The sequence below is a fragment of the Cataglyphis hispanica genome, chromosome 10 (assembly GCF_021464435.1).
Source record: "Cataglyphis hispanica isolate Lineage 1 chromosome 10, ULB_Chis1_1.0, whole genome shotgun sequence".
Taxonomy (NCBI): domain Eukaryota; kingdom Metazoa; phylum Arthropoda; class Insecta; order Hymenoptera; family Formicidae; genus Cataglyphis; species Cataglyphis hispanica.
Window position 1 is genome coordinate 4,596,870 of NC_065963.1, and position 19,967 is coordinate 4,616,836.

General features: G+C 29.4%; 1 protein-coding gene across 3 annotated transcripts in view; it reads right to left on the reverse strand.

Moving 5' to 3' along the window:
* The window catches only part of LOC126852568 (cardioacceleratory peptide receptor-like), a 53,972-nt gene extending 36,346 nt beyond the window's left edge, over nucleotides 1–17,626 (reverse strand). For 2 of the 3 annotated variants that reach the window (XM_050597504.1, XM_050597502.1), the window contains exons 1-2: nucleotides 17,538–17,626; nucleotides 16,592–17,328 (exon numbers count right to left, since the gene is read on the reverse strand). In XM_050597504.1, the coding sequence (XP_050453461.1) occupies nucleotides 16,592–16,783 (192 nt within the window). In that variant the 5' untranslated portion in view covers nucleotides 16,784–17,328; nucleotides 17,538–17,626. The remainder of the gene's footprint in view (nucleotides 1–16,591; nucleotides 17,329–17,537) is intronic. The other variant, XM_050597503.1, reaches the window with a different exon arrangement.
* Between the last annotated feature and the right edge of the window lie 2,341 nt (nucleotides 17,627–19,967).

The following is a 19,967-nucleotide window of genomic DNA, read 5'->3' on the forward strand; positions in this document are numbered from 1 at the left end:
AATACATTTTAAAGAGGATAATATTGATAATTCTATAATTCATATTGATTTTCTCCAACAATCAATTTTATGAGAAAAATCTTATTAATATTAATCGAACATTGCAACGTAATCTGATAGGTGTCGCGAAAAATTAGATTGGTACTCGGCAAACCGAAAAAAGTACCTGACGTGGTGCAAATCGATACTCGTACGATTCCACGGGGAGCAATAAATCGTGACTGCAAGATTCCTCGTGGTCTCCATTGGCCGCCGGTATACGATAAATACGGTGCTACTGACCGCTGCCTTTCAAGAAAAAGCAGGAAGAATTTTATTAGATGATGACTGGGTGAAAGCGAAGTTGAAACGCTAAATTCCTCTTATTTCTTTTTGTCGTAAATTTTCGCGAGCGTTTTCAATGTAATCTCATATATATATATGAGATTACATTGAAAACGCTCGCGAAAATTTACGACAAAAAGAAATATATATTAATATTATAATAAACCATGACACTGCTATTTCTGTTCGTGTTTATGTTTGTGGACATCGGCAATGAACTCTTTAATTTCTTATTTGAATTTTATTGAAGAAATTGTTAAAACTGCTAGCTTCTCTATTAAAATCTGTCCTATTAAGCTCTTTTAATCATAGGTTTATAAATATTTTAAATAAACCATGACATTGTTGATGTTTATAAACATAAACACGAACAGAAATTATTTAAAAGGTCTATAAAAACTATGTTCCAATAATTTATAAATGGATAGTTTATAGTAGCAGTAAATCCGTAGATTTTCCCTGCTTTAATAAGAATGATTGGTGTGTTAAAACAGCTGTTTTAAAACTCCATTTTCTTTTATCTTAAGATATCAAATTCTACTAAAGCGCTGCAAAACTCTATTCACTTAATGTCTTACGAAGTTAATAGAACACAGGTAACGCGCTGGGATTACTCGTTACAAGCTAGTTGTCGCGTGCAAATAATAGCATCTTGAGAATTAACGCACTGACTTGACAAAGAGAACTTACTGTGGTAAAGTAAGTTTCAAAATAATTAAAGAAAATAATAGAAAATTTTTTTATTATGATTTAAAAACATCAGTATTGCATTTCCTAAAATTTTCATAAAGCTTTTTCAGATTATTTCCTATGATTTATGTATTTAAAAAATACATATTCTTCTAACAAATTAAAACGATTTTTCCGAAAATGAAAAATATAATTATTTACTACATATTTACGAAAAGCATAGCATGTTCAATTATACCTTAAGAAAGTAATTATCCAAGATCGTTACTGCTTTTTTATTTTATATTTTTTATATCGAATCACTGATATATCAAAGGCTACTATTCGTCTATTGTTTACATAAATATGTTACTTTTTATCGACAAAGATAATATTTATCTTGCACATTTGTGTATGTGCGTAAGATTTTCGATTTACAACAGAAACTCGTGTTGCGCGTTGTTAACAGAAATATGTCGATGTCGGAGTTGCAAACTTTATTAAATCGGTATTACCATCGGCCCGAGAAGGTGCTCTTTCGTGGAATACATCCCTCGGGATTGCCACCAGAAATCGCCTTCTCTTGGAATCGCTATCCTTGCGCAACACGAGAAACCGACTCACATGGAAAATTGGATTTTCGTTCCTTCTGTTTTGTTCAATCTTATACTTTTCGTATTCTTATCTTTCTCTCTATAATTCTAGAATTTTTAATTTTATGTGGCCCTTGAAAGCTTATTTATTTGCTATCTTGTAATGTTACATTATAATCTAATGTCACGGTGTTAATTTTCTTTTTTTTAATTTTAAAATTTCTAAATGTTACTTGAGTTTTGTATATTACGGATATTATAGTATATACTATATGTATTTTCTTATTAATATTTTGCATTATTATAATTTAAGAAAATAGATGAATCATAATTTGATCAAACTTTAATACCCATAGAAAAAATCACGATGTGGTTCCAAAAAATTAAAAAACTTTTCTTTTTTCTCAAGTCGCTCATGGACACCTACGTGTCCTCTTCTCATAAATGCAGCTCAAATTAATTATAAAATGCATCAATTGCAACATTAACGCAAAATTATGCTCTTTAATTATACGCATATGTTTTCGTAAAATTTTTATTTTTATGTCAAATTATTATTGTTTATTCTTGTATAAATAAACTTTGAGTATGCAATTTATGATGAAAAACTGTATGTGGAAAATCCAACTTTTTTCTCGCGCAACACATATACAAACATAACTATATTCTTAAATCCTATTTCTGGAAATTTTGCTCTTGCGAGTATATACCACAGTCGCGTAGCTTTGATATACGATTTATTTTTACCATATTTTTGTGCGAGTCCAAACATTGATTTATTTTTCTTTTGTTCAAAACCTTAATATCCTACGAACGAATCTTTATTTGGAATTTATCAATATCTGAGACGACTGTTTTTATACATAATTTTTAGAAATATAATGTAATATATTAAAATCTCGAAGTGATGTAAAACTAGATGTAGATATTTCTTGTGTGTGTAACATATTCAGTAACGTATAATTTTATTTTATCGGATAATATAAAAGGAAACTTTTGCTTAAGTTTATTACATTGTGTACTCGCAAATAATAAAACTGTCAATCATTCATTCTTTTCAATCACAAAATGATAGACCGTATGCCATTGTTGCAAGATACTCTAAATTGTTGTATGGAAAGTACTTGCATTTCATCAAGTCCATATTTATATTAATATTTACTAAGTATACAATGCGAGGAGTATTTACAGAGTCGCCATAACGAGAGTGGTAATTTATTCGGTGGACGACGTGCGTTAAGTGAGCTAAGACATTTATTTGGATATGCATTACTTCTTGAATCATAATTCTTATCTCGTATCTCTACGGATTATCTATCTCTTTATTTCACGTCGTACTTTATGACAGCAGATTTATAGTAGATTTTCGCTCTACGCCGACAAAAAATACAGCGTTTTTGATTAAAAGATGCACTCGAGGGAAGTATCATAAATCATAGATTATAAAATTGCCGTGCACTTAGATGTCGATGATTAAAAATTCCTAAAAATGCTCGATCTTCTGATCTTTCGAAAATTGTAGATTGTTCTCCTGATCGATTTCCATTATCGAAAAATATATGCGCATATTAGCAAATATTTGCGAGCAGCTTTTATGTATGTATATTGCGTGATACATGCAATTAATATAATTTTAATCCAGCGTTTACTCGTATTAGAAACGCATTTTGTTATATTTTAAAATTATGATATACATAAAATTATGATATGTATATATATATATTCATATATTAACAGTCTCCCCCTCTCTCTTCCTCTCTTTCTCTTTTCTTCTCTAATATTTTACTATTAGCAAAACTCATAAGTTTAAATACTTGACATATTATAATAATAAAATAATAGTATTTATATAAAAATTATTAAAATATATTATAAACAATCATTATTATTTTATTATTATGAAACGCGGATATTAGATCACATTTATTCTGATGTGATAGTTATTTTGATTAATTCCATGATCAAAAATATATATATATATATATATATATATATATATATATATATATATAGAAGAATAAAATGTCATGAAAAAAAATAATAATGTTCTGTTGCTGGCTTGATGAGAATAAATAAAGATCTATCTAAAATTGAAAAAAAAAGATTGAAAAATTAAGAAGAATTATTTGGGACTAAGATATCATCTTTGTTTTGATCAAAATCTGATTCGCGCGTGCAATAAATCAAACTGTATACGATGAAGAATTGGCTTTCACAAATTTTTGTCTTCAGGAGATTTTGAAAATATTGTTTTTCAATTCAGATTGTTTCTTTAAAGAGTCTTTGCGTCTCTATAATTTATTTAATCTAGTTTTAATATACAGGGTGTTTCATAAATGGTGGGAAAAACTTCAGTAATGGATTCCTAATACTTAGAGAAGAAAAAAAGTTATATCAACATAGATCCGGAAATGATAATTTTCTGAATTATTAAAGTTTTGTTAAAGTTTTTGTGACACAATTCTTATCACATCGTCTTAGAGAAAATATTCAATATGTACAACTCCTGTCTCTCAATACAAGTCTCAGCTCGTCGTCAGCTCATTGAGCGAATACGCTCCTAAATTCCTGGCGTGTATCGTTTGAAAAGCTGCCACAATTCGGTCACAGAGAGTTTCTACATTATTCACTGTAAACGAATAAAAACTTTGCATAATCTCACAGAAAGAAATTCAATGGTTTAAATCTGGTGAGCGTGAAGGCCAAACAATTGGTCCACCTTTATCTATCCACTGACCAGGAAACATTTTATTGAGATACTTGCGAGCAAAGAGACTAAAATGTATTACAAAAACTTTAATAACTCAAAAACTAATCATTTTTAGATCTATATTAATATAACTTTCTTTTTCTTCTTTAAACATTAAGAATCCATTACTGAAATTTTGTTCATTATTTATTTTATGCTCTATATAAAACTACGCTCAAAATTATTTCAATCACGATATTATTGAGATTTATTATTCACAATTACATCAATTTTTTCCACAAATACTATATCGATCGTGTATATCATAAACAAATTATATTATTTTTCTTATTATTTTGATTCTCATAAATATATAGAATTTTCTCTTTCTATCTCAATCTTTATTTCTCTATATTTTATCTCTAGTTTTGTAAAAGTTTTGTTAAAGTTATTACTTTTAAAACTTTCTACGAAATGCATTACTTAATCTAAAGCCGTACTTAATCTAAAGCAGTACTTACCTTTACAGAACAATTTAATAGTTCCAACTTAGCGAATTTTATGATAGATTGCAGTGCGAAGTTGAGCGGAACACGCTTTAAAAATGCAACGGCGCGAGAGAATCGGAGATATATCTCTTAGCGAATAATAAAGATAGCTGCCAATTCATTATCATTACGAGCGGCATATCATTACGTTCTCGTGACAATCGCAATTTACTACTACCTTCGTAGTAGTAATATTTATGTCTTCGAAGTTGCGCTCATTATAACAAACGGATTCTTTGTAATTCCTGATGGAGATTTTTATCAAACTCTGAAATCTGTCGTCAATTCGTGCGCAATCTGACACGTTAAAGTCTTAAAGAGGAATCACATCGTCGTAAATCTATTTCATGAAATAGAACATCGAGGATCGATAGATACGACGTTTATGGAGAAACCGGCGCGTCACTGACGATGAAACTACTATAACGCGAAATGATCGAACCATATACGCCGAGTCGATAAATCGCCATTATATACGAAGTATTTCACAAAGCCACCAAATGTTTGTCTTCATAGTAATTTAAAAATGATTTTTCTTTTACAACAATATTGACACTTATCTCATCTTTCTAATTTTCAACATTCATCTTTATAACTTTAGCTTTACATAACAATTTTATTAAAGTAAATTTAAAATTATCTGAAAAATAATATATGATTTTATCGATTATTTTTTTTCTTTCTTTATTCTTTTTCTTATTCTTAACAAAAATAATTTATATTTAATAATCAATTTTATCTTACTCAAAGATTTAAAGTGTCTTAATATTTTTGTTAAGGAAAAGTTGATAGATCGAAAAAATTGTATTGAAGAAGGCAATTGTAAAGGCAATGGTTTTGTAATACACATGTATAAAGCGTGTCATTGTAATCGATGACAACCCGATATCGCTACAATGATGTCGTGTCAACGCCGGACGCAATAATGCAAGCTCACCACTATACTTTTCGGAACCTGTCATACACGACACTTTGATCGAGATTGCTCTTCTAATGAACGGCTCGTGCCACGAGCTTTGACATTTTAATTACGTACGTAGTTACGTACGTAGCGTGTGATAGTTTCCATGAGTAATCGGTAAAAGCACAATCTTGCCGCAACAAAGGACAGAATTGTATGACAAGAATGTAAAGTGCTTTGGAGACTATCGAGATCAGTGATACAAAATCCCTATTCTCGATAAGAAAAAAGATATATGCAGACATTCAAGACAAAATATATTTAGATACTGATATTTTTATAAAAAAATATTTACATCGTAATACATTAAATTTATTTCATGAATAAATTCTTTTTTTGTCAAGACGATAAATTTTACAAAACCAAAATTTCTACGCATATGATATACTCAAAGCCAATTGTGCAAGAGAAAGTGGCTGGAAAGCTAGCAGCTGAATATTGAAAAGTTGTTGTCGGATATAGGTCAGAAGATTGTATTGCTCGAAAATGGAATTTACCTCTGCCAATAAAATTTAAAAAATCTGAAATTTTTGCTAATTTAACAGATGTAACTGTCACAACATGAGAGATTGAAATATCGATTTTGAAATCTTGTCTGAATGCTGAACAATGTTATAAAATATAAAATTAAGATTATTTTTGATATTCAATTTTCTTTATATAAAAAACTTATACAAAACTGAAGACAATATTATATACCTGTCGAAATTAATTAAGAGATACATAGAAACATTATTAAAACATGAATAAGTGGACTCGTATATTACTCGACAAAATTTAAAAATAATGATTGCAATTTAAGCTTGGATCACTCTAGTCCCTTATCTTCTAGATCATGATTCCCATGGGGAATATTTTCCCGTAAGATACTTCGAACGAGCTCGCGTTCGTCGAGTGTTTCTCCCCGAAGGCTTAAAGCTGCTCAAATTAAGAACAAAAGTGGAAACTCATCGTTATCTGCCTTTCTTCCGGTATTATGTGTTCCTTTAATCGCGTGCGTGAACTATGTTTGAATCGTAATTTTCTTAAATTCGAATAGGAATGCGTCTATCAGCGCAAGTGTATAAAGGAACGACCGTAAATGGCAGTAACGTCGGTGGCACATCCGTTGACACGAATGTTACGGTTATTGCAGACGTGATATGAGAGCGATCGTGTCACACGGTAGCACGATAATGACCAAATCATGTGTTCGATGGTGCATATAACTCGCCATACGATAGCTAGGATTACCAAAAAGCGTTGAGCCGTATATAATGATATCATGTATTCAAAGAGAAAATATGGCCCTTACAAATCTTTCTTTAACTTTTTTTAACATCTCTATCTTTTATTCAACTTTTTGTTTAGTTAATCGCTAATTTTTTATATGTATTCTTGTTTAGATTTTTCTTATGCATTTTATTCTATCAATCAAAATTTTATTTTATCAATTTTATTGTAGCTAGATTGTAAATTTATTATTATTATTTTTTGTAGGAAAATAATATAAAAACTTGACGTGTAAAACTCTTATTTAACATTTCTCTAAAAAATATAAAATTAAAGTTTAATATAATAGATGTAGAACATGTGATAAAATGACCAAATCATGTGTTTGATAGTGCATATAACCTGCTATTCAATAGCTACGATTATCGGGAAGCATTGTGCCGTATAATGGTATCATGTATACAGAGAGAAAATATGATCCTTAAAAATCTTTCTCTAACTTTTCTTTATATCTCGATCTTTTATTCATCTTTTCATTTAATTATTAATCTTTAATTTTTTACATGTATTCTTGTTTAAATTTTCCTTATGCATTTATTCTATATAAATTTTATTGTAACTAAATTGTAAATTTACTATTATTACTTTTCATAAGAAAGTAATAACTGAAAACTCGTATAAAATTCTTATTTAACATTTCTCTAACAATAAGTAGTTCATTTAGTAGATGTAGAACACACAAAAACTTTTATTTAATCAAAACTTTCTTTTTCGAAGAAAACTCATTTTCGATTAGCTGATAGTTTTCAATTTTTAAGCGACATTACATACATTTTAAGCGACTAAAAATAAGTAATGTAATACAATTTAGATTCAAATTTAGAATCAAATTAAATTCAAATTTCAACAATGTAAATACAGTAAAGTTTTATTATTTATTTTATTTTGAATAAGGCTTAAAAGAGATTATTATTTAATAATTATTTTACAAAAATTGTTTCGTAAAAATTAAAAATTGAAAGTTTACAATCATTGCAATTGTAACTGCCTTGATTTCTCTCGTTCAAGATTCGTCAGCTTAGTTAATTTATGCAAAATGCCGCGGTATGGTTTGCGAAAATTATCGCCAGTCAATTACCATTTAGATGCATAACAATGCGCATCGGCTTTGGTTTAATTCTCGGTAATCGGTAATTAAACGCCTAAAGAGCTATGAATTATGACAGTGCGATAGAATTAGATTATTTTGAACGGCGTTTGTATTCCGTTTGCAGCCATAAATGACTCCGATTGGAAATTATTACATAAATATCTCATTAAGTTGACAAATATTGCCGATTATTGCGTTTGTTTGATGTCAATTAGGCGATGTTGTAGCGTCACTTATCAATTCCGATATAAATAATAATGCATCGATTATCATTAAATATATTTTCTTTGTGTGCGTTTTAATCAATACAATTGTATATTGCGCAATATGTCTGATGTGTATTATAACAAGAAAATTATTAAAAATTAAACATTTTGAGATCAAATGATAATTCCTATTTTGAAACCAATGTGAGTGTATGCGTGAAGATGAAAATCATCAAATTACTGTAATTAATTAAATAATAATTGTAATAAAAATAATTAATTGTGGTAAAATAATTGTCTACTTAAATGTTAGTATTCATATTTCGAATTTTAGTTGGCACAGGAAGGCAAACATATTTCTAGAACATGCAATAAGATTTATCAAAAAAATTCTCGAGTTTTAATGATTTAGAGCATCAAGTAAACTGAGATGAATATAACTCGTTGCAATTATTTATTGCGAAAACTTTGACGCTGATTAATAGCAGGCTCCACAGCAAGTGTAACAATTTTTTAATTTTCGTTTGAGGAAACATAAATGCTATCGATCGACTGCATACTTTAAAGGAATAATAATCACAGTCATTTTAACCCTATCAATATTTTAACAATATATTCCGACAATCCCCTTAATCAATAAAAACTGTTCAAAATATTATTTTATAAAATTTCGTAAAATTTGATATTTAATTAAACAGCCAAGATATTTAATGATAGAAATTCAAAAGAATTACGGAAAAATTAATCTCTCTCTTTAAAATTATCAATAAAATGTATTGATTTAAAAAAATTTATAACAAATAATTTTGAGAAGTATAAAAGAACATCAAAAATTAATGCTTCCGTAATAATAATTACTTAATAATGCTTACGTCATAAAATTTAAATATGCATTTATATGCAATGTTATAATTATAAAGAGAATGTTATAATGTGTAAGCGATAAAAATTAGCATCACACGTGGCTTACATTATCATTAAAGATAAATAAATCTGACTTGGCTGCTTCTGTTTTTTATTATTTATTTTGTTTGTTCTGAATTGTTTGCATTTAAATTATGAAAAGCGTATGATCCGATAACGATACTGCATATACATATAACAATATCAGAGTACAAGTTTATTCTAATAAATATATTAAGTACTTAAACAAATGAAATGCTCAAATCAAGTCAATCATGTTTACATTTATAAAACAATTGATATGAATAATTATTATAGTTTATACAATATTTTATTTTTGTTATTTTATCAAAATTATTAAATTCCATTTATCAAAATTATTAATTAAATTATTGTTTCAAATAATGTTTTAAATATTAGTTCTCTTTTATACAAATAAGAAAATTATTAAAAAATAAAAAATTAAGGGAAAAACTTTACTATAAATATTTTTTTATACATTTTCTTCGCAATATAATTTTAATTTTAAAATATACATAGTTGATATTTGCATTTTCCAATATACTCATTACACGCCGAATATCAGAATGAGAGATAAATCAAGTAAATAAAAAAAAAAATTATAATGTCTTATTAACTATATTTTAAATGAAGGATATAAAGAATATAAATTCTATTTGTGTGCTTTTGTATATTTAATTATATGCAATATATCTTTGTATTTGAGGAGTAACGATATGCCTTTAAAGAGATGAAATCGTGGAGAAATGTCAAATCGTTTTAATAAGACCTGCAACGACAAGAAGTAGATGAACAAAAGGACGATTTCAAATTGTTCTAGCTTTCTCGCTTTGCGATACTTAATTAAAAGACATGGCATCCAAGTTATAATTGATCTCATCGTTTACTTGACAAACTAGCTATAGAACAAAAGAAAAGAGAAGAAGAAGCAAGTTCAAGAGAATGAAATATTTATTTGTGTGTAATCGCGGTTTAAATAGGCCGACAATTTACATAAATATTGTGTGCGGATAAATGCAACAAATATTACATTTGCATTGTTTCGATTTAATTTCTGCGATAACTTTGATGATATTATCTCTATTGTCCAAATATGAATTAAAAGAATTATACAAAAGAATCATACGAAAAAATATTTCATTGGTACAATCAAAATTTAATTGATTTAAATATTAATTAAAAATTTTTACCATTAAATGATAACTATCTATTGTCTTAATATAAATAAAAGATTTAATATAATGCTTTTTATTTAAAAAAATATACTCTATATAATAATATAAATCAATATTTCAAATGCTTGACTGCGAATTTAATGATTAGACATAAACAAATCCCATTCGCATATAATGAAAGAGTAATTTGAATAGATTACCAATATTATTTTATTAATTTAACATTTTCTTAATTTAACACACACTGCCGCAATAAAAAAAAATCTGATCAAAAGAATCGGCTTAGATTTCGAAAGTTAACAAAATCTTTCCTTTTAAACACGGAGATTTTAGATGCTCTAATCGCTCTAACGAAAGATAAAGGGCCAGTCGCCTCTAAAAAGCTGCATAAATCATAACATCGGGTTTATCGAATAGTCGGGATACTTACCGCGCGTGTGTGTACAGCCGATTTACACACGACGGAGAGAATTCGCGCGGTACCCCGACCGTGTCGTGAAATAAACGGCCGTGGAAATAACTTTCTTCGCGGGGCGGACGCGCGATACGTGCCAAGTCATACATCTAGCGTAAAATTTATCAAGGGAACGAGCCGACACGGCTCTAATGGGAACATGATTTTTACGAGGCTCTTTTTCACGACGCGCCATTGCGACGCGCGCAACTTGTTACACGACCGTTCCGCCTGCAATTATATACGACGGTTACAACCGCGGAATGTCGTAGCTTTTTCTCCGCAGCATCGATTAAGAAGAAATTTCACTTACGCGCGCTTTTATATGTCTCTTGAATCCACGCATCATCGAGTACACCGTCTTTTTTCGTCCGTCCGGACGAAACAGCCTCGATCTTACACACATCGTTCGACCGGAAGAGAAACTTGGATTTTAAGTATGCGCCTAAGGGAAAAAGATATTCTGATTTTATCTCTGGAATGATAACGCTGAATAATTGCCAACTCACCTGTTGTGCATAGCGTCCTACATATGAAATACTAAAAAAAGATATTTGTTTTCTCTTAACGATCGCACATTAACTGACTTTTAAATTATATAATTATTTTAATATAATCATTTATATAAAAAAAAATTAAAAAATCGTAGATTAAGAAATTTAGTAAATATATATTATTTGCACTTAAATGCACTTATTTGCGTTTGAATAAATATGCCAGATTAAATCGCAATATAAAACGGGAAATCAAAAACAATTGTTTCGCATCAAATATATTTCCAATTAACGAGCTTACGAAAATTGGTTTTTGATTTCAGACTATCAGGAACGTGCAAATGCTTTCATGCTTTATGAATGCTATCAAGTTTCTTATGTTACTTGAATTGTTTACAAAATTAATGAATTAAATCAATCGACATCCGCAAACCGCGAGAATGCGAAAATAAAATTACATGGCGGCAGTTAATTGCGTCCACGTCGAGACGTCTCCGATTCGGGATAGAGAACTTTGACGAGACGAAACTTTTCCGCGGCAACTCCATTACCTTCTTTTTATACTTCTTCTCTACCTTTATGTTGTTCGAGAGTATTTTTCGCGTGAAATAATTTGAGAGCTGAGCGTTGACGTATCGCTTTCTCTCTTCGTAAAATTCGTAAAATCAAGCCTTTGGCAACGCTTCATTAGCGTTGAGTTGAGTCCACGTGATGAAGCTGCATTCCGTGTTATTACACATATTTTTTACATGGCTCCTACCATTTTCGTATAAATTTTCGTCCAGTCTCATAAGAAGTGTACGAGATAGCTCGTAACATTCAATCAGACTTATAAAGGGTACGAGCCCGGGTTATCCGGGAATGGGAAAACTTTCGTTGCGTTATAACCTTGGATTACGTGAGTAGAAAATCATTTCATCCTTTGGGCTCGCAATGTTACATTTGGATAGAATATCTTTCCATGACTTCTTGTTTTATGTTGGAGCACCTTTACTTGCTAACTTTCGCAATTTTTCTGCGTGCGATGTATCAATTCTTATTTTGGAAAAATATCTTTATAACTCAGAACTCACTAATCTTGATTTAAATCGCAATCGATATGTAGACATAATGAGATGCTTTTTGATAACATAGCTTTTATATCAATTTAAATCAATGATATTAAAAAAACAAAGATTGTTAATGTTTAATAAAGTCTTCGAAGATATAGGAAATGTTCGCTATTTGCGGCTTTAGTAGAGCGAAGGGAACATGTATTGTTTTGTAACGTGCTACAGATACGCCGAATAAGCTCAATCCACGCGCAGCTGCATAGAATGTACTTCGGCAGTAATCTAGTTAAATTCGTATACGTTTGCAAGAGAAACTAGATAAGCGTAAATTGGATAACCAGCGAGATACAATGTTCGAAGACTATTATCAAGCCGTTGCAATTCCTTTGATCAATTTACAATTTTTTATATTTCTCATATGTTTTCATTTCTCTTGGCGCGTATTAAAAAATCTATATAACTAATTATTAATCTCAAATTGAAGTCTTATTAAAAAACAATTTGCTAGAAATTATATGCAATGTGTTCCTGCAAAACAAAATTTTAAAATTAAAATTTCTATTAAAATGAAATTATTCTAAAGTTAAACAAAAAATAAGATTGATTTTGAAGTTTGCTTGAAATTATAATTAATTTTTTTGTTCACTGAAACTCGATTCGCGAAAATATGAGGAAATTTTTGAACGCTATTATTTCGCTTTTATTAATGCGTTAATTAAAAATTTTTAATTAGAAAAAATTTAATTTATTAATGAATCTTTAAATAAAAGGGACGTGAAAAAATAAAAATGAGCTGGGACACTAATAAATAAAAATATAAGTGTCAGCTAAAATCAGACAGAAAGGTATTGCTTATATTAAATTGCGTGAAACGCTTATCTAAACATAATTTTACAGTCGCAAACACAAATTTTGGATATGATTATTAAATAGCCGAAATCTTTTTTAATGCAGTCACTGCTGTCATTACGTTATTTCGCTTGAAGGATATCACAGGCAACTGTACAAGAAAAAAAGAATAGGAAGATGAATAGGGAAAAGAATTGTTTTCACCGTCTCGGCTGTTTCGTGGCAGCTTAATTTTATCGGACGCCTGTTTCCAGCGCGTCAATGACCCCCTCTTTTCCTCTCTTTTTCCATCCGCTTTCAAGCTCTTTTTCTCTCGCGCGGCTTCAGCTCGAGGCGCATTCCTAGTAAAAATAAGCGAGTTCCTCCGGCGTGGTTTCTGCAATCGTGAGAGAGAAGAGTGCGCGAGAGAGAAGGGAACCTTCGTTGTCGTCATCGTCGTCGTGTCGTAGTTTTAATACTCGCGATGCAACCGTCTAGACATCAGAGAGCGCGCGATTGCAAGAGACGCGAAAAACGAGATACCGAGAGACATGTAAGAAAAATCTCATAGGCGAGGACCCATCGTGTTCATACTTTTGTTTGTGTATGTATACATATGTATATATACACATGTAGATGCATATAAGATAATAGAAAAAAATCTAAAACAATATTATTTAAAAATAGTATAAAATTCTTATATATTTGTGATATATTGCATATTTAAATTTTTTCCTAAATGAAGATTTATCTAAATTAATCTAAATTTTTAGCGAAACGCATTATATTAATTTTATCGAATACAAAATAGTATAGAAGAAATTCAAAATTGATATAGAGAGAAATATATATGTATATATATTTCACTGAACAAAATTCGTATTAGCGATTTCTAAAATATTTAAATAATATAAAGTATAAAGTTTGATATCTCAATTTTTGCTGATAAATTTCTTATTAATTAATTCTCGTAATAAAATTAAAATTATTTTCAATTATTTTTTTAATACATATATTTTTTACAAGTGTAATATTTTTTGTAAAATAATAAATAATAAATAAAAAGTAAATAATAAGTTTTATTTTAAATCCTACAATCGAGTTGAGCCAAGTTGAGCCAATTTGATTATGATTCGAAAATTAGTTTTCTAGTTTTTACGTTTATGTTTTTTTCTGTCTCTACCTTTTTCCTTGACAAACTCTTAATGATGATACAGATATAGAATAAGTTAAGATATAAAATTGCGATTGCAAGGCGAGCAGTCTATCAATCAATAGCTGCAAAAGTACGAATGCTATGACTTTTCCAAACGCCTTCTAAATTTATCTCATCGACATGGAAAACGCGATTTACGATGAACGATGCAGATCTACGAATAATAAGTTATCGTAGATCGAGGTTACTTTGATCCGGAGCGCGGATTGTTATTGATGAGATTTACTGCCAGCATTTTGTGCACTTTACTCTCTCCTTCTTGAAAGCGACAGCGCGTTGCTTCGAGCAATTGCGTTCGTCGTAAATTGACAAGTGAGAAGAAAATTGCTTATATAATTGCCGTCAATTTTAATTGAAGTATCTGTTCTCAAAAATTATCTTCAATATATTTTTAAAAACTGAAAATACATTATACAATATTTGCATATATTTTTTTGATATATAATTACCGTCACAATTTTTTAATGTAAAAGCTTGTTTTTATATTGTTTTAAATATATTATCGAGAAACAGATATTACATATAAAATGTTCGCATATAACTTTTCTTAATCCAATTTTGATATTTTTTAAATCTCAATTTAAAATACGCGTCACGTGGGATTCAATGTACTCAGGAGTACTGTCATCGCTGTGATATTATCAGTTTTTTCCTAGTGAAAGATGCAGACAAGCGCAAAGAAGCATCGCGGGATATTTTGCTTTATTGCTCATGCGAATGGTTTCGTCCGATAATCAAAAACGACGTATATTCCAATAAAGCGAACGCTAAGAAAAGGAAAAAAAACGAATGCTTGCCATTCAGAGTGCAATTCTTTCGATCGTGCATTACAAGAAAACTTACGAAAATAAGAAGCAGTCTTAACATTATGGAGAAATTTTTTATTATACTTTGTTAAAAAGTGCTGTAAAATAATAGTTGCGCTTTAATGCGCAGTTCCTGGAGCACAAGCCGTAATGAAAAAGTACAGAAATGCGCAATTTTATCCCAAAGTATGAATTCATTACACAATTCACAATAATTTTATTAAAGAGAAAAACTCTACCGTTCATGAATATTCTGAATAGAATACGATTATGGAACATATGTGCAACGTGTGATTCAGTTTTAACTAGTAGTTTTCCAATATCCATTATGCTATAATTTGTGCATTCAAAATTTGAAAACCTTTTAAATGTAAAAAGCAAATGTTTCGGTGCGTAATAATATCGCGTCACTTATACTATCAGCAAAAACGCTGTTTGAAGCAAAAATGTTTTGATTGAAAATAAACAAAATTGTATTATAATATTGTTTTTCTCTTGTTTTGTCAAACCACTAGTATTTTGATTATACTGTAAAAATGTTTGTTTTTTTCATTAAAATGTATATATGTAGATTTCAAATTGTTTTGTTATATACGCTTAGTCTAAAAATAACTTTTTTTACGTCAATTTAATATAGTACATTCCGTATTTAAATATATATGTATAAAAACTTGAAATCGTAGTATTTTTATTCGGCACATATAAAGTTACTAATAAATTTCAAGTTATTTCTTTCTTTTATTGCAATAAAAACCGAAAATAGAACTGCAATAATATTTTTGAAATTAGATTAAAGAATAGTATATTACAATTACATAAAGATAGGTTTAAATATTAATAATTATATACATATTTATACATATGTCGCTTACTAATATATACCATATGTTAATAATTAAAATATAAACATAAAAATTTAAAGATATATATATATATATATATATATATATATATATATTAAATATATATAAAAATATATATTTAGTAATAAAATATCATATATATATATATATATATATATATATATATATATCACATAAAAATTTTAAAATATAAATAAACAAAAATATTTTGAAGTCCGCAGAATAATAATTTATCCAACGTTCCTATACCATGTTTCTGGCGTACAACAATTTTTTTACACGACGCTTTAACGATTCGAAAATGACAGCTGTTCCAAAAATTACATGTTACGCGCGATATGTATGTCCGTAGTATTTCTCGCAAATTGCGACGTGAAATACGAATTCAAAACTGCAGCAATCCGTTGTAGAAATAAAACAAACTCACCTCGTAGAAGTAAAACGAATCAATCTCCTCCGTTGCATTAACATTCGATTCTGACGTAACATTGATGTAATCCAGTAATGCTTCGCAGAGCTCGTCGGTGATGTTCCTCAATCCTTGGCCGGCCGTCTGATTACACTCGCCTGTTCGCACTTGATTCGCGTTTCCGTACATGTTCGTACTGATCGACAACATCCACCGCTCAGGTATTCGTTTTGCGAGCTTGCCATGAAGCAGTTATAATATCGATTCGATCGACTTTATCTCCTCGTGGACGACGCGATTCTTTCACTCCGCGAAGCACCCCTGTTTCGGCAATAGTTTTGATTTCCGAATGTCGCAAGTTATCCTGGGATGAAGCAATTACAAAAGCGTAGAGAGTTCCACCATGTCCCGTTTTTATTATTTTGCGACTCACTCGACACACCAAGAATAATTGAGCAACTCGATTGAAACATGTTCGAAATAACAAGAAATACCCGTGAGCCCCATCACTGTTAATGCACGAGTGAAGAATTGTAATCTATTGAAAAATACAGAACTTTGTACTTCACACTTGTTTACGCGTGATCGTGTTCATTAGTATTGAGTTCTTCAATTCCGAAAGAAAATAATTTGTGTCCGATAGAAATATCAATTTGCAAGAGATTGCAAATTAATAATATGTTAGATGTTTTTAGCAATATCGAGTCGCAATCACAATATACCATGCTTTAGTACTGAACGTGATCGAGCTTTGTCTAAAAAGAATGTATTCAAAAAAATTGATTTAGAAATAAAACAATTTATAAACAATATTGTAGATGAACTTTATATATAATTACAACAGCCAACAAGTTATAACAGCCATATTAAAAGAAAAGCGAGTTTCTAATTGCTGATCGTATCGTCCTCGCGAAAGTAACGGCAAAGAAAAATAGACAAACGAGTTGATATCGCGAAAACTTACGCTCGAATCGTCTCGTTGTTCGCCAAGAGCATGATACTACAGTGTTTTTCCATTTCAGACATCCGCCAGAAGAGTTATAGCTCCGATTTTTACTTACGATTCGCTGGATACTTAACGGAAAATCCGATTCATTTGTACATCATTGAAAATTGCTATTCTGGTTCATTCAATCTGACTTCCTAGATCTTGCCGAGACTATATATATATATATATATATATATATATATATATATATATATATATATATATATCAAATGATATATCGCGATGATGTTGAAATGAATTATTGCGCCCGCGCGTATATTAGTAGCAACTGACAAACAGCTGATAGCGATCACTAAGCAGAATGTTTTGTCTCATTTTTGACAGATAAAACATAAATTTTGCCTAATAATTTTGTCTCTTTTATCACATGAATTAGTTAATTTATTAATAAATAATTAAAGATAAAACTTCCCACGAAAAATAAACAATTATGCTTTGTTATTTGACGTAATGAGCAGTGAACAGTCTTTAATCCATACATATCTAAATCTTAGAATAAATAAACTTTATTCTACATATAAATAGTAATATCTAAAATGATTTGATATATATTTTGTGTAAAAAAATGCATAAAAAACGCATGTATTGCATTATAGTGAAGAGAGTTGTATGAATGTTTTATAGTAGTGTTAAGTAAGCATCTGATTGTTAATATTTAATATTAAAATCGTGTTAAAAAAACTTTTTAATTATATACGTAATTATATGTGTAAGTTAAAATAAATATTTAAAAATTTATATGCAAGTTTACATATAAATGATTCACATATTATACAGAAGACTAAACAATATTTGAAAGATGAGTGTATTATAGGAATTTAAGATGCTATTCGTTAAAGTTGATATATTCTTCGTGGCGGCGATTTAATTTAGTGATTTCGGCGACTAGCATGGCGTTTCATGTCGCTTAGGAAGAAACTGTTGACTACTAATTAATGAAAAAGCTCTCTCGCGCGACGTCTCTATTAGATATTCTCAAAACGGATCTTTCCAAAGAACGTTTATTTTTAGTGACTAATCGTTTGTTTTGATTATCTGCTCGTACTTAGTCTTGGCGCGCCATGTGATGTGTATCCTATTCCGTTTCCGGAATACATTAATACACGCTGTTAACGTCGTTCGACATCGTAGAAAAAAACAAAGAAAGAAAAAAGATTAGCGCAAATTGAAATTTTTCGCTCCGTTTTAACGAGCATTCTTGTTTCATGGCATTTAAATTACGTGGAAAAATTGAAAGCGGAATCTCATCATATCTGACGAATTCATAAAATAATAAAATTGTAATTTAAAATAAATTTAAAAAGCTGTTCTCTTTTCCTTCATTTTTCTCGTATCATTTTAGAATGAAACGAGTCGCGTGATTGTATATGTGTTAAGAAAATAGAAATTATTATTATTCAGTAAACTTTTGTAATACGATTTTTATGGACGTTAATAATTTGTGAAAATGTTTGGTACAATCTGAATAGATTCGAATTACATCGGAAAAATAAAGCTACAATATGCGAGCTTTCGTTGGCTTTCGAGTGAATCGAGATGGAAAATGTGCATTTGAATGGAGACTCGTACACTAACAACGACCGAATTTTGTCAAAAGTTTAATAGAGAGAGGAACAGAGATCTACCTTATGCACGGTTAAAAATTGCGATCAATCCATAGAATGCCTATGTCGCATTTAAACGCATTTGTATCTCTCATTCATAGTTGCGTTTCTTTTATACATACGCATAACAGCTGTGAACGATATCAGTGAACATATCATATTTAAAGTTACAATACGTATATTGAGGAGATATTTATGTAACTTTATATTTGCAAGAAATAATAAAAAATATATATTATAATGAATATTATAATAAATATATATTATTTTTATTAATTTAATTATATATTGTCTCTAATAAGAGTAAAATTATATAGAAATGTAAATATATTTAAAAAAATATCCTACTTTAAAAGAATTATTAATGAAAAATGGATCTAATAAATTTGAAAAAAAGCAGTACTAAAATTTGCACTCTTGAAAACATAAAATTCTATTATTATATTAATATCTTTAACTAAACTACATATATTTATATAAATTTCAATTATTATTGTATTTTCATAAGATCAATTTGTTTTGGACAAATTGCCACTATATCACAGATAAACATAGAGATCAATTTTCAGTGTGTTTGCTATCAGAATATAAACCTCGCTGCAAACTATACTAAACTCTATATATATTGACTATATATATTAACTATACTGAAATTATACCGATTTCGATTCCTATCGTACACGTGTCGCAACGGTATGTCGACCACGCGGTTAGTTTTAATCGTTCAACAAGTATTGAACTAACCGCATTTCATCGAACGTAGTTTTGCTTGCTTACGTTA